This window comes from Dipodomys spectabilis, unplaced genomic scaffold (genome assembly GCF_019054845.1).
Source record: "Dipodomys spectabilis isolate Male_0828 unplaced genomic scaffold, ASM1905484v1 ptg000009l, whole genome shotgun sequence".
In the NCBI taxonomy this organism is placed as follows: domain Eukaryota; kingdom Metazoa; phylum Chordata; class Mammalia; order Rodentia; family Heteromyidae; genus Dipodomys; species Dipodomys spectabilis.
In genome coordinates this window covers 23517944-23543148 of record NW_024870686.1, presented here as the reverse complement: position 1 = coordinate 23543148, position 25205 = coordinate 23517944, and the positions used below count along the sequence as shown (strand labels likewise).

General features: G+C 35.0%; 1 protein-coding gene across 2 annotated transcripts in view; it reads right to left on the bottom strand.

Annotated features, from left to right (window-relative positions):
* Glra3 (glycine receptor alpha 3) overlaps nt 1-25205 on the bottom strand; it is a 119419-nt gene that overhangs the window by 29076 nt on the left and 65138 nt on the right. For both annotated transcript variants that reach the window (XM_042701501.1, XM_042701506.1), the window contains exon 5: nt 11976-12058. In XM_042701501.1, the coding sequence (XP_042557435.1) occupies nt 11976-12058 (83 nt within the window). The remainder of the gene's footprint in view (nt 1-11975; nt 12059-25205) is intronic.

Here is a 25205-nt window from a genome sequence, read left to right as displayed (position 1 = left end):
AATGTTCCTGAGCACTCAAGATTACTATAACAAAAATTTTCCTTCTAGTGGACAAAAAATGAGCTTACACAGAGAAATGAGAGGTACATCATTAAATATTATTGAAAGCAAAGAAGATGGAAATAAAGGTAGTGAAATTGGCTGCGGTCATAGGTCTTACGTTTTCCAAACTGGTTCCATGATTTCAGTTTTGTAATTTCAGTTTAAATGAGAATCTCAATTGATTTTTCAATTGGAAAATAATTGAGAGTATAAAAATATATACATAGCACTGACAGTTGGAGGGGGAAAATTTGGCTAATGGAGAAAAAAGGCATATAAAGCTATAATGTTTATATGTCTTATGGAATGATCAATCAAGTAATCAGTATGGAATAGAATATTAAAATTCAAACCAACATGGAAACATTTAGAATAAATAATTAGATGGAAATATTCTACTTTCTTAGGTTAAACTTGAGACAAAAATAAAATGCGGATCTAAAATACAAGCAACATTTAAGCTATTAAAGTTCTAGGTTAACATATGTAACAATATTTTAGCTATGCTGGCATGTATGAAAATATAGATTTATGTGTAGTATACATATATATTATATTTGAAACCCTTCGTATTGTAAATGACACAATAAAGCTATGATGTTAACAACACACAAAATATAAGTGAAAATAAAAATGTCAAGCTAAGCAAAGGCTTATACAAAATTTACAGACAATCTAGTGATGACTATTAATGATGTAGAAAATGGAAAGCTCAGGGAAGAGAGATGAGAATAGGATTAGATAAAAAAGAATTAGATTTATAAGCCTTAAATTTGAAGTAAAATGGCAATGTTAACCTGGGTTTGATACAAAGATGTTTTAAAATTCTGTATTTTGTATGAGGCATCATTGAAATTTATAATCACAAATATGGCATGTGTACAGACAAATATACATATATATATATAGATATGCATAGGATACATATATATGTATACGATATACTTGCCATATGTGTGAGAAAAGGAGGAAAGAGAAAGAAAATAAAATAATACTAGTTATGAAGCTAACTTAGGAATGGGAACACTTTTTGTGAGTTGAACGTAACTTAAAAATGGGCAACATTGAGGAGTATTTGTGAATAAAGGCTAATTTATACTATAATATAGGTATATATTTTATTACATATATTATATCTAGTTTTTTACTGTTCAAATTTCCTAATTGAAACATTAGAAACTATTTTCTCATTTTGAAGATGCTATTCAAATATTGAAATATATTATTACTTTTTATAAAGAAATAATCTTTGGTAGTTTAACAAAAGCTTATAAGACTACACACAAAATAATAGCTTACTGGGTAATTCTGTTGGCCCTGGATCATATCTACAAGATACACTTATTCAAAAGGAGAGTAATGTGGTCTGAGCATGAGCAAAACTAAGTTCAAAATGGATTTAGAGAAGTGTTGATAAGCCACAAATACACATTAATTTTAAATGAAATAGGAATTATACTTGGCCCAACTTTGTCAAATGTTGAGAGAGAGAGAGACAGAGAAAGAGAGAGACAGAGACAGAGACAGAGAGACAGAGAGAGACAGAGAGAGAGAGGAGAGATGTCTCAATTGACCCAGTTTGTAAATGCCTAAGTTATTAATCAGCAGCTGGAATTCAAAAAAACAAAGAGAAGAAAACACTCTCTCTTGGCACATGCTGGATATTGCTAGGAGAAATATTACTCAAGTGGATTTTATTGACCTGACAAGGAACAACTGTTATGCCAAAATCTATTTCACTGAAATACTTCTATGCATAATTTGTGCTTCAAGTTTTCATTCTTTTGCCATAACTCAGATTGTTCCATGTGGTTTCATTTCAAGTATAGGTCTGCTAAATTAAGTATTTTTCTTACCAACCATATTGTCACTAAATGTTTTTGGTATAACTCAGCTATAAGCATTATATTACCAGTGCTTTGGTTAAGTTCCTCGCTGAAGACTCAAAACAGTTTAATATATACCACAGATTTAATCTTTCTCATGTTCCTCTTGGAATAATAGTGGAAACATGTGATTCGTAAATGCGTGTGTGTGTGTGTGTGTGTGTGTGTGTGTGTGTGTGTGTGTGTGTGTTTGTATGTGTATACATGTGTGTATGTCTGTGTGTGTGTATGTGTGTGTTTGCTGGTCCCAGGGTTTGAACTTATATCCTAAGCACTGTATCTGAGCTTTTTATTCTGAGAATTTTTTTAACTTAGGAGTAAACTTTAAGATGTAAGAAAATATTCACATGTATGCTTGCCAGAAAGCCAAAGCTTCAGATCTGCTCAAATTAATGAACTCATGGTTTTTGATAGAAGATAGAAAGGCACAGTACTAATTCTCTTGTATTTTTCTTCTCATGTCTAATACATCAGTATTACTGCTTATACATAAGACTCCAAGCCTGGCATAATTCTAAAGAAAAAAGTGCTAACTGACAACAGTTAGATTCTTACTTCTAAAAGTATCCCAAGTGTGTTGTAAAACAGTATTCATTAAAGCTATAAAATTCAGTTTTTAACATGATTGGATAGTTTAAACATCAGAGAACAAGATGATATATTTTAGTGTAATTGCTCTTCAATGTAATATATCATAAAATGTTACTGCAATACATTTATTGAAACCCAAGAGAAGATAATGCATATTGAATGCCATTATTCTTTGATGTAAAAGACCACAAAATGTTGATCATTGCAGTATATTCATTGGATGCTCAAGAGCAGTGGGCAGATTTCACACACTGAAATTCACATTTTATACACACACACACACACACACACACACACACACACACACACACATACATATTCTAATCAAAATGGATGTGCATTAGCCTTGACAGGAATCTAGATGGTTCTATAAATTATTCATTACTTTATAATTTGTCACATAAATCATGTCACATTCTTCCTCTCAAAAGTTACTGATTTTTACTTACTACTTAAACTTTAACCAAAAAGAGAACATTGCCTAAACCAGGCAAAAGGTACTTATTGATGTACTTGCAATCAAAGCCTAAAATATCGTATATGATTAAAATAAAAATAACAATTATAGATAAAAGCATGTAATTAGAAGTCAGAAATTTCTATTTCACTCATAACAACCCAGTTTTTACCCATTGATGTGTTTGAAAACTGTTTTATCCCAGCCATCAATATAATATTACAAATACTACTGAAATGATAAAATGCTACTCCTCTTGGTATAGTTTCAAATGTTATATGGTTTTGATGAAAGTAGCACATTAGAAAGACCATTTGACATGTATAAGTCTTGTGCTCCCCACAAATGTCCTTCATTTAAATTATGCTTACATTACTTTAAAGAAGCAATATATGTTGAACATTTAGCACCATTATTTGTGAAATCATCCAATTGCATTTTAATCTACATTCCCTGGATTCTTTGTGTGCTAATTGTATGCTGATGTATTTCAGGTAAATTTGAATACCCAATTCTGGACATGGTTATTTTTTCACGGAGATGATAACAGTGATTGCAATGAGGGTGAAGATGAGGTTTAATCACACAGGAGCATGACAAATAAATTTAGGGGCAAGCTTTATTGTCTTCAGTGACAGAGATGTGTGAAGTTGGCTGCCCCCAGAGAGACAGGCAGAAAGCCAGTAGCCCACCCAATTGCCATCATGGACGCCCAGTTCCAGGATTTTGACCTCAGATGGTACTAAAACACTTGTAAATTTCACCTCTCTGTGTGCAACTCTGTGCACATGTGTGTCTCTCTGTGTGTGTCTGTGTGTGCTCACTCTCGAACTAGGGCTTGAATTCAGTGCCTCTGCCCCTTAACTTTTTCACTCAAACCTAGAACTCTACCACTTGAGCCACAGCTCCACTTCCATGGAATTTCTTTTCCCAACTGGTTTTGAACCACAATCCTCAAAGATTTCAGTCTCCTGAGCAGCTAGGATTACAGGCACAAGCCTTGGTGGATGGTTGTTAAGTAACTCTTTAGTCCTAATCTCATATGGTTCATTTTTTTAAGGTGAAAGATTTTTATCTCCAATAACTTATTCACATTTTTAAATTTTTCGTATGATTTAGTATACATACATCTTGATTATCATTACATAAAGTTTATATTGCTTTTGCTTCTGCTTTGAATCTGTTTTCCTCATGGCTCTTTATGTGAATATTTCATGGTTTCTACATGCCCTGTTCTTAAGTGCCTGATTTATGATCTTATATATTTAAATAATTTATGAAATGCTAGCGTTGTGATAACTTGTTCTCTAATGTACTTTGCTTGTCTTGCAAAAGATGCACCCAAGTCTTTGAAAAATTAATGGATTTACAAATTTCATACCTTTTCTGAGCAGTTTATGAAGTATTTTTCTGACTTTTACGATAGTAACAGTGGAAGTCCTGCATAGCTTTAAGGGAATACTGGGATCATCCCTAGGGAAAGGCTTGTTTATTTTGGAACATGTTCTGGAGAGAGCTTTCGGTTTAGGTTAAAATATGAAGGTTGAAAAATTGGAATTATTTTGGGAATTAACCAAGGAAGAAAGGAAGTGGTGACAGCTCTCATTAGTGAAGAATGGCAATGTAAAGATATGAGAATAAAAGATGGTAATGTTTTAGGTGATCTTGGTCTACTGAACTTCACACTCATTAAGATGGCTACTACCCATATAGCTATTCAAGAAGACAAATACATGAAACTGTGTGGAAGTTACTCTTACATAAGAAAAATACCCTCATCAATGTCTAAAAATATATTTTATGTTTATCTTTTCTTTAGTGTATATTAATTTTCACAATGAATCTGAAAGTGTACAAATAGAAAAAGGCTGTTATGAATTTTTTCCCATTCTTAGTTATAGAAAAATGCATGCCTTTAATGGAAAGAAAGGAAAAAGAAAGGAAAGAAGTAAAGAATGAAGAAAGGAAGGAAAGAAGGAAGGAATGAAGGAAGGAAAGAAGGAAGGAAAGAAGGAAGATAAAGAATGAAAGAAAGAGGAGAGAAGAGAGTGGGGTTGGTAGGGTAGCTAGAGCAAGATAGAAGAGAAGGGGAGAAGAGAGGAGAGGAAAAGAAAGGAGAAGAGGATAGGTACAGGTACAGGAGGAAGCTATTGAGAATGGAACATTACTAGTGGTGACAAGGATGTGAAGACTGGGGCCTCTGTGTACTCTTGCTGGAATGTAAATGGTGCAGCTGCTATAAAACAATGTCAACCTGCCCATGTAACTGTAACTCCTCTGTACAGTATGTTCACAAATAAAATAAAATTAAATTAAAAAAAAAAAAAAAAAAAAAAAAAACAATGTCAATTGTTTATTAGAGTAGCCAAAATGTGGAAGCCACACAGGTTGGAGAAACAAAATAGTGAGAACACTTGGCTATGAACATGATGACTGAAGTTCAAGTCCTCCAAACTGCAATGAAAGAATTCAGACTTTAAAAGGAAAGAAATCCAGATACACTATGACATGGTCAAACTTTGAAGACATTTTGCTCAGCGTGACAAACCTGTCATTAAAAGACAAAAACTATATGAGTTCACTTGCTGGAAATTTACAGTGATTAAAATTAGACAAACAAAAAAAATAGAATAGTGTTTACTGAGGACTGGGGGGGAAAGAAACACAATTGGTTTAATGGGTATAGAATGTCAGTATTGCATAATGAAGATGTTTGGGAGCTTGGTGATATAATATTGTGGATATCTCATGGAAAAATGTACTTGCCATTGTAACAGTATTGAGACGTAGGCCTTTTAAGTGATGATTAGGTAAACTGATATCGTAAAAGTACCAATTCAACCCTTTTTTGCAGCAAGAGGAGATAGCAAGAAAGCCTTTTGAACTAATTAATTTCTGCTCATTTAATTAATTTCTGTTGACTTAAAACTATCTAGCATAAGATACTTTGTTAGAGCAATAAAAAATGGATTAAGATGTAGTTTGCCACAATTGAAAAATAAGAATTAGAAGGAGAAAATAGGCTGGAATTAAGAAGGAGGAAATAAGAAGGGTAAGTGCAATGTTCACAGACTTTAGTGGAATTATGGCGTGAGTCAAAGGTAGAGCATGGCAGATGCAAAGAAACAGAGGTTGCATGGTTTCTCTCATTTGTGGTAGCCAGAATGTGCTTATAAATCTAGAGTAAACATACTGAATGATTAAATACATATATAAGTATACATGTACACACACATGTGAGGTCATCATGAGTTACATAGATCTCTAGACATTCACTTATTGAAGCCAAAGAAGGATATGCATACAAGAGGATCTCAAAGGCTCAATAGCTACATGCACATGAGCATATAAAATAATATTTTATGAAATGATCTCCAGGAAAAGGAAGCAAAAGACTTTTTTTTTGGGGGGGGGGGGTCCGGTCGTGGGGCCTGAACTCTGGGCCTGGGCACTGTCCCTCAGCTCTTCAGCTCAAGGCTAGCGCTCTACCACTTGAGCCACAGCGCCACTTCCAGCTTTTTTCTTTTTGCTTATGTGGTGCTGAGGAATCGAACCCAGGGCCTCATGCATGCAAGGCAAGCACTCTACCACTGAGCCACCTTCCCAGCCTGGAAGCAAGAGACTTTTTAAAGTTGCTGTTGTTACTGGTTTGGTTTTCTTTTCCTTTTGTCTTGTTTTGTTAGTTGGTTTGTCATTTGGAGGGTGAGAGAGCCACAGAAAAGGTGGAGCAAAGAGTGAACAAATACAAACAGAGGTACTCTCTAGATACTCTATGGAAAATGTGCTGTCTATCCTGTAGGTAGGGATGGAGGGGAAAACTGAGAGAGAGCGAGGAAAGGGGAGATATAGGTCACACAGAATTGAACCTGACTCATGTAACTGTAACCCCTCAGCATATGACCTCTACAATAACAGTAAAAATAAAAATAGAACATGGAAAATGTGATGTACTTTCCTCAGTCTTCAAGTTAACGGGACTGGCTCTAGGCAGCCTACTTGATGTTCTATTTAATGAGTCCTCGTGTTAAACATGTTCAAGAACATGCTGTATTTATTGCCCTGAGTAAGATATGTCCATATTATTAACTGTAGTCAAAGATGAGAGTATTCTCTTCATTTTGGATGCAGTGGGCTTTCCGGAGATTACAATGGACTTTAAGAAAGACAACTTCCCTGTCTGGCACGTAGAGGTTGGGGTGGGAAGGCAATAAAAATGAAAACAGAAAAAACCCAAAATAATCATTGCACACGATATGCATTAGGAAGGAAATATAACATAATGGTTGAGGAAGTGATGGAGGTGTGGGGAGCTAATTTTGAAGTGATGTTCAGGCATGATTGGAGGAATGGGGCAAAAGGTTAAACCATGTGTACATCTGCAGGAAACACATTTTAGGCCAAGGAAAGAGCAAGTTTTATCTCACAGTTATCACACTGGCATAATTAGCAGCAATAAACCATGTTGTTGAACAAATAGTTAATCATATCGCTTGATAGTAATAGGTCAAGGAGAAAAAAATAAAAAAAATTTAAAATACTTTATGTATTCAGGCCTCATGTTTAGTTTTATCGATATTAGCATTGAAATACAAACAAGAAACAGATTGTTTACTTTTGTAAAAATAGAGAAGGGGTGGGAACATTGCTAGGAGAAAATAATTAACTTCTTTCCTTGTCTTCTCTCTGAAGAAAATGGAGATATTTTGTGTATTACATTACTAAAGCTACAATAAATCTCAGATGGGTGATTTAAAAAATTGTAGCACAATTAAGAGGTTAACTCTGAGAACCTATTAAAGTTTATTGGTAGGTAGAGTTTGTGAATTAGAGATAAGGGTGCTTAATACCAAATCCAGACAATTCTAGAATAAATTTTATTTGCAAGTGGGTAAAGCAGGAAAAGTTGCAATAAGTAGAGGCCAGCATTAGAATCATAAATGAAGTCATACCACATTAATATTGTGCCTTGATCTTATTACCAGTTATACTGGAACATTAAGTCATACTATGAATATGTCTTCAGCAAGTTGTTTGATGAATTGTACCCTTATGAACAAAGATTTCACAAATGATTCGATCAGTAGTCATTGATGACTGTCTATCTGATGTCTACTGAATTTACAACAGCATTTTTCTCAGCAATGATTAAATCATTAAGAATATCTGTGCAGCATTGTTGCAGGTTTTTAACGCTCACCCTCTGTTGACTGTGTAGTAATATGGTATCCAATTTTCTGGACAATCAGGATAACTATGAATCATCAAACAGAATTATAGTTTAAGACTATTTAAGCAAATATTAAAAATAGTGTATTTATAATAATATATTTATTCAAATGAGACCCTTAGGAAAATATGGAATGGACATAGAACTTGTTTGTGGCATTTAGCTGATTGTAGCTATAGCCTGAGTCAAAGGTTTTGCAGCCATCTGTCACATATACATATTGACTTTAAAAACACAAAATGATTGGTGCTGCCATCATAAGAGCTCCTACTCTACAGGGCGTGGTTTAGACCAATTTTAAACAACCAAGGGAGAGCAAAAGGCCAGGTGGAAACCGCAGTCTAAGTATACAAAAGCAAATGGAAGTACTGAGCCTCTTTGACTAGAAAAAACTTTAACAATACCATTCACAAGGCACACATATTTCATTACACAGATTAAAAAATGATTGACAGTTGTGTGATAAGGTGGGGGTTATTAATTTGTAGCTGTATCCACTTTGAGGCCTACGAATCTGGCAAAGTTGCATCTCCTCTCTAATCCTCATTTGCTTGTTTTTGAAATGGAAATATTCACTAAATCATAATTAGAATTAAATCAGATAATAAATATGAAGGATATAAAACTACTGTGACAATAACCTCTCATATTGCTAATTTTATTCATATTTTATTCATATTTCTACATGGTGAGAATATCTGATAATGAAAAATAATTCAACTACAAAGACATGGGCAGATAATGAAATCTTACATATTGGTATTTTGTACAACAAAATATTTAATGTTTTAACTGATTTATTTTGTAAGTAGCTAGTTTATCAGTGAATATTTTTTATCTTGATTGGGGTTTTGGTTTCTACTCAACATTATAACTCCAGAGGTTGAAGTAACAAGAAAACAAGAACCATATGTATCTCTGAGTAGGCCAATAAAAAACACAATATTATCTTGAGCCTCATCCAGACTTTTAAATTATGAAACAACTTAGAAAACAGTAGAGATTATTAGGAAATAATTGTGCAAAATCATCACCAGGACTTTCATTTGCCTTAACTACTAATTGTATAATTCCACAGTTATCAATTTTCTTTTGAAATGTTTACCAAACCCTGCAAAAAGTCCTATTAAGACTATATATTTACATATATAAATATATTTCTGTTTTTCCTTAGATGTAGTTTACAATTACATATTTTTTCTATTTTCTCTTCCTAATTAAAAAAATAAATGCTTAGTTGACAATATAGTGTTTGGTTTGAATATGTATTACATCTAGATCAAGAATCGATTTTCTATGTGACCTTAACACTCATTTATTTTGTTCAATGTAATATTGAGAGCTGTTTTACTTCTTATTCTTATATATATATATATATATATATATATATATATATATATAGCATTTTATTGTATTTTATTTTCTTCCATTCTATTTGTCATTTGATAAAACAACATTTTGGGTTCCAGCTCAAAATTTCTTTGTTGTCCTTCCTTCTTTCCTTCCTTCCTTCCTTCCTTCCTTCCTTCCTTCCTTCCTTCCTTCCTTCCTTCCTTCCTTCCTTCCCTCCTTCCTTCCTTCCTTCCCTTCCTCCTATCCTTCCCGTCTCTTTCCTTCAACTTTTTTGACGTCTAGTGTTGACTCTGATTAACCTACTCAACTTGGTCTTTATCAATAATAATAGTAGTTCTTTTATCAATTCTTTAAAATATTTTTAGTGCTTGATATTTTTAAGCAGATCTCATCCTTTCCTTCTCCTTAAAGATTGAATAAAATTCTATTTATTTTGTCAGGTATGACAATTCTTCCGGAATTTCTCCCAAATGACCTCCAAATGCAGGCATTTCTTAGGGATCTGCTCTTGCTTTTGCTTTACGGTTCTTGTTTTGCTTTCTTCCCTAATTGCCTTCATCAACAAGTTCAATTGAATCACTGAATCACTATGGACCTGGCCTCTAGCAGTTTATCTTCAGTTCTAAATCTTCCTTCCAGCCATGTACCTACATTTCCCAAACTTCACACATATCGAGATTGGATTTTTTCATATTTCCATCAACTTTTACTCTTTGTGCTGGAATCGTGTTATGATTTCATACATCCAATCTCTTTATCTCTACTTTTATCTACTTTGTCTCAGTCTCTATTATTTTTACCATTCCTATCACTGATATTTATTCCTACTTTCTCTTTTTCTAGAATCTTATGAAAACGTCTTAAACAATCTTAGCTCATTTGGTAAAATAACCTGTAAGAGGTATAGCATTGGCTAAATAAATTTCTTTCTGTGTGAATCTTGATCATTACTTCACTGTCTATTGAATAACAACCACAATCCCTTGCTTAGCAATTGTGGCACCAAAAGATTACTGTATTCATGTTTTGTTTTGTTCTTCTATACCCAGCATGGCAATCAAAGTATGCAGTCAACCTGTCCTCAAATTGCTTTTCTTTATAGTATAGGTCAAATTCTACCCTGAGTACGTTCCCATTTATATTGCTAAGTAGCAAATTCTTTTACTTTCCCCTCTTACTTTAGCATTTTATCAATGTCTGTTTAATGTTTAACATCTACTTGTGCAAATAATACATTTAAATGTTATAAGCCAGAGTTATCAATCAGAGAGATTGGTATTTCCACTTCTTTAAGAAAAGCAATATTGGGTGGGGAATGAGTTGGGTGGGTGATGTTCCCCTACAAAGTATGGGCGCCATCTAGTGACAACTCCACCACATTACAAGAGTTGCCTGAAGTACCAAGATTCATTTTCAGTTTTCTTAAGGGAAGATGTCATAACCGACACCCATCCCTGCCCCTCTCCCAAGATATGTAGTCACACAAGAGAAATATTGCATATCAAATGTTTTTTGTATGATATCACAAACAGTAAAGGAGGGTTGACTACATATGTTGACTACACCTGACTTCTCATCTGTGTTAACATTAGTCAGTAATAAATATGGATCCAATGTTACAGAAGGACCTTACAAGAATGCTTGATCTCTGGTAAACTATAAGAAATGTCTTCTTCTTAGATGACACACACACACACATATCACATTCCAGTAAAATTACAAAAACCAATTAATGGGAGAGACATAAACTTTGGAATCAGAAGAACTGTCATTAAAAAAATTATACCTTTGAGGTAAATACCCAGTCACACAAACTAGTCCTTTCCACATCAGAAAACACTGGGATAACAAAATCTCTGTTTTAAATATAAAAGAGAAGTGATATGCGCAGAAGGCTTGGTCTATAGTTGGCACTCAATAATTAAATGGTAGCTTTTTTATGATTATTGTCCTTTCTACTTTGGCTGTTGTATGTAGTCTTTTTTTTCTGTTTGTGGGTCATAGGGCCTGAACTCTGGGCCTGGGCACTGTCCCTGAGCAATTCAGCTCAAGACTAGAGCTCTACCGGTTGAGCCACAGTGCTCCACTTCTGACTCTTTCTGCTTATGTGATGCTGAGAAATCAAACCCAGGGCCTCATGCATGCAAAGCAAGCAGTCTACCACTGAGCCACCTTCCCAACCCTTGTTGTATGCATTCTTATGTTTGATTTTCAAGCTTATAAACTTTTTTCAGGATCCTCAATTTGTTCAGAAATATAGAGTGCATATGTTGGCAGATATTCTTACTATCAATATCTGAAACATGAACATTTTTGTCAATATATGACTGAAATAAAAATTACAAGTCTATCTGAACCATTGATGGCTTCACATATCTTTTCAAAGCATTCTGAGAAAAAGTAAGTTATTCATACTTACAACTTTCCAGTTGCATAATGCATGTTTGTACATCCATTGGAAAATTCTTGAGATCCATTGGACAGGAAAGTGTTAATGTTAACCTGAAAGAATTCAAAGTAAGTTATTTTAAAGGAAATTTGTGATATGCTATTAATAGTCTATTGTGTGGGGGAAAACAAAGTTACTTTGGAAGTGAACAGCATCTATTCAGATGTCATTTTTCTCTAGCTAAGGTATATTGTTTACTGTTAAAAAGTTATACCCCTAGACAAAAGTTTGTTTGCGGGCAGGCTTGCAGGAAACTTATATATAAAATTCCCATGACATTTATTTATTTCTTCTGAGAGGACTGTGGAGGTCTAGAAGGGACCTATATTTCTAGACCCAGACTTCCAAAAGATAAATTACAAAGAGAGTAAATGCTATAAAATAAATATGAAATCTCCAAAGGTAAATTTTCTCCCAAATCACACTAACAGAAAATTTAATAGAGAAGTACTAAGGAGAGTTAGTATTTTAGCCATGGGAAAACTGAGTACTGAAATGGTCTACTATGTATTTATTTATTTATTTTTATTTTTTGTGCTGGTATTGAGGCTTGAATTCAGGTCCTGACACTGTCCCTTTGGTTGTTTGATGAAGGCTACTGCTCTACCACTACTTCAACACTTCTACTTCTGGCTTTTTGCTGGTTAATTGGAAATAAGGATCTCATGGACTTTCCTGCCATGGCTGGTCTCAAAGTGGGGATCCTCAAATCTCAGACTCTCCAATTAGCTAGGATTACGGGCATAAGTCAGTGGTACTCAGCAGTGCCACACATTTTAGTCTTCTTTGTAACTATGCAAAGGAAATAGTCAATAAAGATGCAGCAGGAGTTAGTGGAGCAAATCAGGAGAATTTGAAACTTCAGTTCATGGAATCATTTTCCCCGCTGTGGCATTTCTCCATTCTCATCAGAACCAGGATGTGTGACCCATGCCCACCAAACGAAGTTCTGCTTTTGAGCTACACCAAGGATAACCTAGACGGTGTGTGCCAGCATTCCCCACAGCTCCAGAAAGCACTGATATATTGGTATTCCTCATTATCCATCACTTTTGAATACTTTTTGTTAGAAAAATATGTTACTAAGACAGCTTTAGATTTACCAAGAATGAGAGAAACTCTCTAGCAGACCTTTTTAGATATGTATACACTCATACATGCATGTGTGAGTATGTATGTGAATATTTATGCATGCATGCATGTATGTATGTATGTATGTATGTATGTATTTTGTGCCTGAGCTTTTAAAAGTGCTCAAAGTTAGTGCTCTACCACTCTGAGCCACAGCAGCCCCATTTCTGGCTTTTTGGTAGTTAAAAGGAGATTAGAGTCTCTTGGACTTTCCTGCCTGGGCTGGCTTTGCACTGTGATCCTCAGATCTCAGCCATCTGAGGAGCTAGAATTACAAGCATGAAGCCTTGACACTGGCTTAGCTGGCCTCTTTTACTGAAAATAATCTCAAGGATTTGTCTACCTAAACCTCAGCGTCAACAGTCTACAACCTCCTCAGCTCCAAGTAGAATTAATAGGACCTACTCTAGGGTTGATGTAACAGTACATGCATTTGTACATATAAGGTGTTCTGACAAGTGCTTGACACAGAGAAAATACTGAATATATATTAGTGATTAGTAACTATTATTACATGCTCCTATTCTTTCCCTCCTCTACTTACCCTTCTCCAGTGTGAGGTGGGAATACAACGATGAATGAGAGAAGATTTTAAGCTTTAACAACAACAACCATAACCAGCAACACTACTTAATTTAAGTGCATTCTTTTTTTTAAAAAAAGACTTTTTTTAGATAGGCTACAGACATAAGGTGCAGATACAGAGAGACACAGTTTTTTAGAGTAAGTCCCAGGAGAACCATTTGGTAATTCATTTCAGTCCACAAGTACTAAAATACCTCATGGGGTCCATTATTCAAAGACCTCTGGTTCAGCTAGGCCAAATAATCCTGTAAGAAATTGTGTTGATTTATGAAATTCTCTCTTTAGAAGGGCAATTCTAAAATCTAGGTGGACACAATGTTCTCTGCCTTGTGAACAGGTTTATTAGAAGAATATGCACATGTTCATTTGGAAATCTAAACACATTAATTTCTCAAGTATGCAAGGCTCTCAGCCAGCTGGTTTCAAATGTCAACTTGCCAAATCCCCTGATCTTCTGGGGAAGTAAATAGCACTGCAGAGGCCATTCCATACTCTGCCCTGTGTGTGATGTCAAATTCATATCCTGTCTATTTTTCTGGCATAAAATGAGAGATATTACGTAATCCTAAAAAGAAAAATTACCACTTGAAAGGAATTATTTGGCAAAGAAAACCAGTTTGTAGAACTATCATAAATTGTATCCTGAAAAAAAATACATTTGTTTGACGTTGCTTTCTTTTGTTTAAGGTACAATGCTTCTTTAACAGCCTGTTGATGAAAAATATTTGTCAACTTGGTGGATGTGATCCTGAATTTCTTGATGAAAACATTATGGATAAATTAAAACTCTGTCTTGACCACATCAAAAGAAAACGAAATCAAGGGGGCAATTCTACTGTTTTAGAAATGAATATCTTCTCATGTAAGGACACCGAGTTCTCTTTCAGAGAGACAAGACACATAAACAGGAAATGATATTTCTTGTTTTCCTCTAAGACATCTTGGCTTACTGAGGTAGTGATGTTAAGAAAGCTGATTTATCATCTTTGTAAAACAGTTGATCTCAACAAAATTTCATAATTTGCCTATGTTTTCAAACAGCTCTCCCTAAACTACAGAAATCTACCTCAACTACTAATTAAAGTTTTAAAAAGTGTTCAATTCTGTGACAGACTTTTTATGGAAAATAGTTTTCCAAATACTTCTAAATTTGATACCATAAGGAAAATGGCCTCTTAGTCAGCAAAGTAATCAGGGCTTTGAAATATTCCTAGTAAGGATCAGATTTATAGCCCTTATACCAAGATAGGCAGCAATCCAAATACTTCATAGAAGATAACATTGATTCTGTAATACCAATTTATAAGACACATAGATGCATTTCACTATCTTACAGATGAGAAAAGGGTAGAGGTTAATTAATTCACTAGACACTACACAGAAGAAATTGATAGCACAGGATTTAGAGCCCTGGGGTCTAGTTCAAGATTCCATGCTCTCCATCTTTGAGTATATTGCCTCTCAAAAACATTTTGTGAAAATAGGTTCAGAAATGAATATACCATTTTTTAAAATTTCTCTCAGTTCGAATAACACAAGAAATGACATAAGGCATTACTAGTAATGTATGCTACTAACTATTAAATTTATAGTAAAACCTGCATCATGCTTTCAAGAGAAATGAAGAGGAATATTAAAAACTATAAAATGTATAGAGCATTTCCCCAGGGACTTTAGATTATTTGACATTCTACCATGAGTGACTTTCTAAGTTTTATAAATAGTTTCAATACATCATAGAATAGATTAATAGTTGAAGTAACTGAAGGGAGATTAAGATGTGTTTATATGAAGTAATTCCAACATTATGTCACCATTTACTCTTAGAGATAAGTACACATCTTTGCTCATCACAAAAGCCATCTCAGCATTGATGATGGTACCTGTAGAATGATGATGTGAATACAACATTCTCTGAGTACACTCTTTCCAGATCATCTTGTGACATACATTCTACAGTATCCTAAATTCATTTCCTTAATAGCAGACAGCATTCACTGAAGTACGTTTGCTCTTCTGTTGGAAAGCTAACATCTGTCAATGTTGAAAAATGAATATACATCATATGAACAAATGCTAATTTTTTAATAAATTTCAAGGAAATTGTATTTAGGAAATAAGGATAATGAACAAGAGTTGCTGTGTTTAACATCTTTGATATAATTTCCCTGGTAACATTTGACTTGGGGGGGACTAGTCCTGAAGTTAGGATTCAGGGCCTATGATGGCTAGAAAAGCTTCCATGTTGAACCATATGCCCAGCCCTTTGTTAGTGTGTGTGTGTGTGTGTGTGTGTGTGTGTGTGTGTGTGTGTGTGTGTGTGTGTGTGTGTGTGGTGTGTGTGTGAGACAGCCATCAGGTTTGAATCCATGGCCTGGGTACTACTGCCCCTGAGCTTTTTTGCTCACGACTAGTGTTCTACCACTTGAGATAAAAAATCTTGTGGTCCTTTGGTGATAACTAGAGATAAAGTCTCACGGACTTTCCTGCCTGGGCTGATTTTGAACTGTAATCCTCAAGTATCAGCCTCCTGAGTAGCTAGGATTACAGGTGTAAGTCATTGGTAACTGGCTTGTAATCTACTTTTTGAAACAAGAATTCTTCTGTGATATGAGTAGTAAAATTGTAAGCGTTTGTGTCTTAGTCAAGTAAGCAGTATGTAATATTTCACTGCCCAAGGTATGCTTTCATAATCTATGATTCAGAGTACTGCCAGCCACTGTTTATAAGTGTTTATAACATTAAGGCTTACTTAAGGGTTTGGGGGGAAAAACTCAGTGCTGATTTATGGATTCTAGAAAACACCAGATTTATTGATATTTTCATTTTGATTTTTAAAAATATAAAAATAACAACAGTTAGTTGGGAGCTGGTGGCTCACACCTATAACCCTAGTAGCTTGAAGACCAGGGCACGAGAGTCTGAGACTCTTAGCTCCAATTAAGCACCGAAAAGCTGGAAGTAGAGCTGTGGATCACGTGGTAGGGCTAGCCTTGAACCCAAAAAAGCTTAAGGATAGCACTTATGCACTGAATTCAAGTGTTAGGACTAATACACATGCATGCACACATGCACACACACACATCCACAATATTTGTGCTTATTGTATTTCTAGCAATGTGCTGTTTTGTATTCATTTTAGGCTCCGGATAAGTAGTATTATCATTATCATCCATGTAAGAATAACGAGGCTTTCATGTGAATTGCCCCAGATTACAGCTGGTAACAGCAGAGTTTGCATCTGGATTGAAAGAGACCATCAGTCTTCCTCTCTCTCTGGGTTGCCTACACTTCTTGCTGAGCAGACTAAGATTGCAAGACCACGATCATTAGTTTACCTAAGCTATTTCTCATGCTTGTTTACTCACGGGCTAATTTTCCTGACATGAAATACCATCGCTCTCTTGGGGAGAGAGAAGGCTTGGTTACTGCTCACTCTAAAAGCGGTGGCTTGTCTGAGCTCTCTTTCACAGTTGTGACACAGACCAACTGTCTGTGATGTTGTGAGGTCCAGCTAAGTACACTGCATCATCTCAGAGAGAACTTGAGGGCCAGAGAGACAGAAAGGCAGTATGCTGATGTTCATGCTGCTTACTGATCCTGAGTAACACATTCCTTTGTCTCTGAGTCAGGAGGGAGCATTCAAGCAATAGAAATAGGCCAGCTTTATCACTAGAACAAAATACAGATCCAAACATCATCATTTAGAAGCCATGTATGTGCTTCCAAAAATGTCACTTGAAGCCTAATGTATTCAACACTTATAAATGTAATCCATGTACATCATTTACAACTTCAAATAGGTCCATGAATCATAAAATAGTTATCAGTTTTCTCTATGCACTCCTAAATTCTAATTTCTAACTTTTCTTCAGCTATTTGGATGCCATTTATATTCATGTTGTATAATTGCAATATGATACATTTTTTTGGTAAATAGTTGAAAATTTCTATTAATATCCTTCAGGAGAAGTATAAGAATTTGTTAATACTCCTAGTATGCTTAATACTCAAATGTCTAGTTTTAAAAATGGGGCATTAGAATGCTTTGTAAGCATTTGTGGTTGAATACTGAGTGTTTATATGTTATGAAGAAGCAATTATTTTTGTGAGTAAGCTTGTTTGTTTACTGTAATCACAATTCTTGTAAAACATTTTGGTAAGTATCTCATTTCAATAGTCACTAAGTTTACATTCTTACTACTGACTCAAATTCACTTCTCCAACAGAGTTGCAAAATCTTTCTCCATGGTTAAATCAGGCAGGAACTTGCCAATTCTGTGTTTCATGGAAGTCTTTCTTCTTCAATCTTCTCTTTTCCATTTCAGTCACACATTGGAAATGTGCGTTAATGTCCCGATTTTTACATCCTTTTTGTCCTCTTAACTTTTTTTTGGTACCTTGGTTCTACTTTATAGGAGATTGCTTCGTTTATCTTGAACACATCCTACTGACTTCCCTCCAGTGTTTTCTCTCAGTTTCCTGAAGATCTTCATTTTTGCTTACTTGGAAGTATCTCTTCATGCATTCAATTGGCTCTTTTAGCTAGAAACTGTTTTTCCCCAACACTGAGGCTTGGACTGAAGTCTTTGTATTTGCTTTCATCCTACCACACCCCCATCCCTTTTTGCTTTAAGCAGTTTTGAGATAAGGTCTCTCTTTATGCCAGGCTGGCCTGGACCATGATACTCCTGTTTATTCTTCCCACAGAACTGGGATGACAGGCAGATACAACTTCTTCCACTTCTTATTGATTGAGATGGAATCTTTTAAATATTTTCCTTGGCTGGCTTGAACCTCTATCCTTCTGATTTCAGTCTTCCAAATAGCTAGGATAACAAGCAGCAGTCACTACACCAGACTAGAAATTTTTAAAAATACCCCTCTGCTTTGAAATGTTCTCATGGGTATAATGTTCTCTTTCTGCATATATTTTCTCTGTAATTTTTCCCCCTCTGAATGTTTTTCCCCTGGTATCCACTTTGAAAAATATATTACAGGATACCCACAAATATCTGTTTTAAAGAGTGTTTTGGTAGCAGGTGTTTCTTGAGCAATGGCCTTAGCTATAGGATGTGATGGTAATAGGTGAGCCCTGCTTTCACTTGGCAACTTTGTTTCCGCATAGATCCATTTCCTGCCTGCTGCTCAGAGGAAGTTGAGTCTGGCTTTCAGCATTTGGGGGTTGATCAGGGATGTTACCACTTCATGTATATGCACCTACACCTTTTTATGTTAGGCAGTTTTAGCTGTTGAACTTTCAGAAGAACTTCTCTGATGTTTGCCTTCTACCAAGGTGGAAAGACAAAAAGGTCATCTTTATCTTAATTGAAGAACTTGAGTCAGGAAATAGGGAAAGAGACGATTCAGAGTGGTTCAGATTAGTTCTCTGTCTCTCTCCCTCTCTCCCTCTGCTTTCTCCAATTTCTAAAAGTTTTAAGATACTGTTTTCCTCTAGGCGTTCCTCCACCTGGCTTAGCTCTCCTCTATATCTGTCCATTGAGTTACTTTTCTCAAGTACATTATTTTGAAACTTCAAAGATGAAGTTGTCATCACTTGTCAGTTGTTGACTTCATTTTCATTCCTTTCATCTTGTTATCCCTTATTCAGTCTTCTTGGTTGTTTTAATGTGTTTAAAGAGGAAATGCAAATGTTTGAGTTTAAGAGGTTGCACTTCTCAGGACCTGCTGCTGCTTTTATTAAATAAGCAAGCAGGAAAGCCTGGCTTGCCTGAACCACCACAGAGGCTCCATTTGCAAACTGAACAAGATTTTTTTTTCTCCTATCTAACACAGTTTTTGTTAACAAAGAAACTGAACATTTGAAGCAATTGAAGATTTCAAAGTCCTGTGAGATTTCCAAAAACAACTCACAAATAAATGATTTTTTTCTTTGATCATGTGAGCCAGGATTCAGCAAAGACTAGGAGCTGAGAGAGCATCTGTTTCATTTAAATTCATACTGAAAGACAAAAGATCCATTTCTGAATTATCCCCTTGCTTTCCTCCAAGTATTAAAAGAGATAAAGGCTATTCAAAATGGATGGCTCCATTTATAATAGACACAAATTCAATTTTACTCCTGTAATTCAAGGCAAAATACTTGGGTATTTCTAAGGAACTCAGTTTTAAGGTCTCACTAATGATATTAAAATTCGTTAACTTTAAGTAACTTTTATTATTTTCTAGCATAATGAACTTAAATTGGAGTAATTAAGTGCTTCAGTACAGTTCTAATCTTGAGATTTTACAATCTGCTTAATAAAATGGTCCATTCTATTTAGGAAAGCTACAGGATTCATAGAGTTAATGGCTTTAACATTTGAAGACATTGTATTGTTAATAAGAGACTTCTGATACAAATATGCTCCAGCTTATAAATTCTGTTATATTCACCAGTATGGAAAAAAGAAAAAGTTTATATTCTTTTTCTCTTTTTTTGTTGGTTGTGAGGCCTGAACTCTGGGCCTGGACCCTGTCCCTCAGCTCTTCAGCTCAAGGCTAGTGCTCTACCACTTGAGCCACAGTGCCACTTCTGACTTTTTCTGCTTATGTGGTGCTGAGGAATCGAACCCAGGGCCTCATGCATGCAAGGCAAGCACTCTCACTGAGCCACTTTCCTTGCCCATCAAAAGCTTATTAGTATGCTCTAAATGTTGACAGTTCTCAGGTCGAGCAAAACTTATAATATTATTGAGCATAATTAGAACACGCATATACTCAATGTTAATTCTGCCCATGGAAACTATATATTCTAACTGCAAAATGTACTATCCCCAAATGTACTATATAACTTGGTTTTATATGGAGAGGGGGGGGGCCTGGAGCTGGCTATGGACTGAAATCCTAAGACATAGCTTCCTAAGTAGTTAGGATTACAGGTTTGAGCCACTGGCACCTGATGATATATATATATATGTATATATATACATATATATATATATCTTAGGACAGTCATGTAAATGTAACCTCTGTTTCTAGCATTTTCAAAAGAAGAAAATTAAATCATTACTCTGAACCTGTCTGAAGTAAATGAGGACTTTAATACAATGATAAAAAGAAAACACTTTTTACATATATATGAGCATGTATTTTTATATATCTCTATATATCAGTAAAAAGATATGTATATATACCAGTTATATATATATACACACACACACACACACATACATACATACATACACATATATGCTGGGCACTGAACACATATGAGCAAGCACTCTACCACTTAAGTGCACCGTCCAGCCCCATAAAAATAATTCATAAATCAGCAGAGAAGGAATTAAACTTGCTTTCTATATATTCCATCCTAGATCTTTGTGCTTTGCATCTATAGCACAAAGGAATTAAAAATCAAGGTCATATATGAATAAACTCTACCCTTTATATATATATATATTTAATGTATAACTACTATATAAATCACCATATTAATGTACAAATAGTAAAATGTATAGTTCCCCTTTAGTGCTGCCTCAGTCCCAGTGCTCATGTCTATAGTTTGTTATCTCAGCCAATTGTTTCCATCCATGTAAAATTATTACATTGATCTGCAGAGGCAGTCATTTGTGGCTTAAAGAGGTGGTAAGTTCTAGCAAATGTCTCAGTGAGTGAATTCTGTGTCCTGAGATCATCAGAGAATGAACTCACACAAACTTAATGGTATTCCCACTCCACGTACAGTGTACACAACTGCACACTGTACTTTGATATAAGTGTTAGTTTTGTGGGTTTGTTTACACCATAATTTCCACAAAGATGTGAATGATGAATTGTCCTACAATCTTAAAGGATTTGTAAGAATCTCTCAGATTTGTCTTTTCTGGGCTAGTTTCCAGAGAGATCCTTATATCTCACCTTCCTGAGTAGCTAGGATCATAGACATGAGCTGCTAGTGCCTGGGTAAAGATACTAAAGCAAATAAGCATAAAACAATTTCCCTTAAAGTTACAGCATCTTAGAATCTGTTCCTTGTGAATGCTTTCAGGTCTATTTAATGCAGTTTATTTCTTGACATGGGACTATTACTATGTTCAACCATGTGCTTCTTAATGACAGGTTATTTTGTTGTTCTTGATGGCACTCATTTCTGTAGCAGACGTCTTTTTTCAGTATGTTTTCTGTACATATGAATGCATATGTAATTTTGGTTCCTAGAAATAGCATTATCAAATTGAAGGATAAGTGAAATTTTAAATATTTACATTTACTGTTGCATTGGTTCACTTTTTTTTTGTCTGCCGTAGGGCTTGAACTCTGGGCCTGGGAGCTGTACCTCTGCTCTTCAGCTCAAGGCTATCACTCTATCACTCTATCACTCTATCACAGCACCAGTTCCGGTTTCCTGGTGGTTAACTGGAGATAAGAGTCTCACAGAGCTTCCTGCCCGGGCTGGCTTTGAACTGTGATCCTCAGATCTCAGCCTCCTGAGTAGCTAGGATTACAGGCATGAGCCACTAACACCCAGCTTTGGTTCACCCTGTGTCCCTCCCACCATGTCTATGATTACCCTTCCCTTCCCCAAATCAGATAAACTTACATACAAGACAAAGAGTACAGAAAGCACAAACAGTGACAACAGGGAATAAAGCAAAGGGAGTGAAGAAGAAAGAACTGCAAACAGTACACTTAAAAAAAAAAAGCACTTACCATTTCATGGAGTTCATTTTGATAAGCATTATTTTCTATGATCATTCGCAGAGCTATTAGTTGTACTCACTAGACACTATGTTGGAAATGAAATTTACAACTTGAGGGGGAAAGTGGGGGGGAGGAAGCAGAAGAAAATGAGGGAGGGGGTAACATTGTTCAAAAAGAAATGTATCCATTACCTTACTTATGTAACTATAACCCCTGTATATGTCACCTTTACAACAAAATTAAACATATATATGTGTATATATATATGTATATATATTCACAAGCCATTTCCCCAGTTAGTATGGTAGAATTAAAAAAATCAAAAACATACTAGGCAGCACTAAAAATTACCAGTATTGTTATTTTCTCTCAATATGTTTATAAAAATATTGTTTCACTTGGTATTTTAGTTTTCCTTCTGTAAAATTATAATGTTTTCTTTAACTTTCAAGGAAAAGAAAGTATTAGTTTGTTTCCTATTAGGTCTCTTTTTGCCTTTGCTAGTTGTAGGCTAGTTGTCTTAATATTTGTATATTCCTACTTTTACCATTTTCATTCCATTTATCAACTTCCCCATACATATTTTCATGATATATCTACTTGTGATTTTTTTATAAGTTTTTCTTCATCCAGGAAATTCTCAGTTTTCTCTTCATTCTGGAAAGATATTTTCACTGGTTACTAGACTCTAGCAAGGAAGTTTCTTTTTTCTCTCAGTACATGAAAAAAATTGTGCCATTTCTCTCTGCTCTGAATGCTTTCTGATAAAAAATAAATAAAAGCCTATCATTTCAAGTATTATATCTTTGTAAGTATAATGTTATTATTCTCACAATACTTTCAAGATTTGCATTTAGTTCTGTGTTATATTTCACCATAGAAATCTCTTTGACATTATCTTGTTTACAGACTTGGCTCTATAGGTTTGTGCCATTTACAAAATTTATTAAAAAAACTTTACCCATTATTTTCTCCAATTTTTTAGCTCCATATATCTTTCCCACTGTATCTGATACTCAACATTAATTCTAGACTTATGTTATTTTCCCACAAGCCCCAGTGATTCTATCCCTTTTGCCTAACCCATTATTTCTTAGTTGCTCATTTTGAATAATATTTAATATTCTATTTTATTATTCAGTGATTCTTCTTTCTGTTTTCAATTTTTCTGTTGAGTGTATCCATGGAGTTTTTATTTTAGATATTGTAATTTTTAAAGTTCTAAAATTTTCTTTTGGTTCTACTTCACAGCCTCTGTTTGGTGAGGTTTCTCATTTGCCTCAAATATATTTGCAAGTGTTCATAGAAGCATTTTTTTTCATGGCCATAGTCTTCTTGTTCATTGTTACAGTTCTTTCTTTTTTTCCCACTCAGTTTGAGGTCTTTCCAGTCTTTTGGGTAATGATTTTTGATTGAAGCCTACATATTTTTTATATATTTTTTTGACTCCAGATCTTGTTAAGATTTCTGGTTCAACTGGTTTTCTCTGACACTGCTCCATTAGAACAAAGGGGAACTGCATTTTTGTTACTTCCAAGTAAATTTTGGAAGTCAGGATTTCCTAGCCTCTCTATTGACTTCCATTTCTCTGTTGGCACCATATTGGAAGTGGTTTTGTTATGTCCATTGTTTAAAAATCCTGATTTACCACTGGGGATTGGGTGTGTGAGGGTCCCTTGTCTATGTAGGGTCAGTAAGTCTGGCTCATTATTGGCTGGGGAGAATGCAAATCGAAATGCAGCTCCCTATGCTTCACTGATACCAGCTTGGCACAAGTGTTGGAATATATCATTCTAGGCTAAAGAGATTGGAAGTCTAAGCTACCCAGTTGAGCTTTGCTGGCCTGGGAGACGGATCGAGGTGGTACCACTTTTTTTTTCCCTGTTGTTTTTTGACTTAAGGTGAAGAGTTGTTAAATAAACTAAATAAATATATGATAAAATAAATAAAAATAAAAGCAGCCTTGATATTGGGAAGACAACTCCCAATCAGATTTCTCCATTCCTGACAGGATGGTATCAAAAGGAAATATAAAAGAGAGATAAAATAGAAGGAGCTCAATTTAAGCCTACATCCTCTATATTAACCCCAGCTTGATACATTTATTTTTTAAATATAGCTATGTATATGACCAGATAAGATGATGTTAAGCAAAATGAACCCCAAGATAGGGACACAAGTGGTTTTTTTCTTGCTTGCTATTGTTTCTAACATATTTATAATGTACCAAGTGATTTTTTGTTTCTTTGTATGTTCCTCCCCCACGGTATAACTGTTTTCACTGTATTTGATGTCCATTCCCTGCATCTTATATATACACTTCTCTAGCTTGGGAAGGGGAAAGGAAAAAACAAAATGCTTAAGTAGGGATACAGGTTGATTCATTGTAACAATGAGATGTACAGACACTATTTTGAAAAAGGATGAGCGGGGAGAGGGGTGAAGGGGGAAAGTGTAGTTGTGGAGGTGGGAGGGAAGGGAGGGTAGGGGAAAAACAAAGGAGGAGGAAAAATGCATGATAGGAAATGTACTCATTATCTTGCTCGTGTAACTGTAACCCCTCTGTACAGTATTTTTACAATAAAAAGGTATTTAAAAATGAAAAAAGTCACTACTGGTGGTGTAAACATTTGAATAGTCTTTTATTGCTGTAAGAAGAATATATTCTAGGAAAACTAACATAACTCTGTTCTTGACCTCTTGTTTTTCACAACTGAAGTAAATCAAGAAAATAGCTGTGAATTTTTAGCTAATTATTTTAGAACAAATTCAAGACAGGCATTGTTGTGGATGCCTTTCATGCCAGCACTTGGCAGTCAGAGGTAGGGTATTATGCATTCA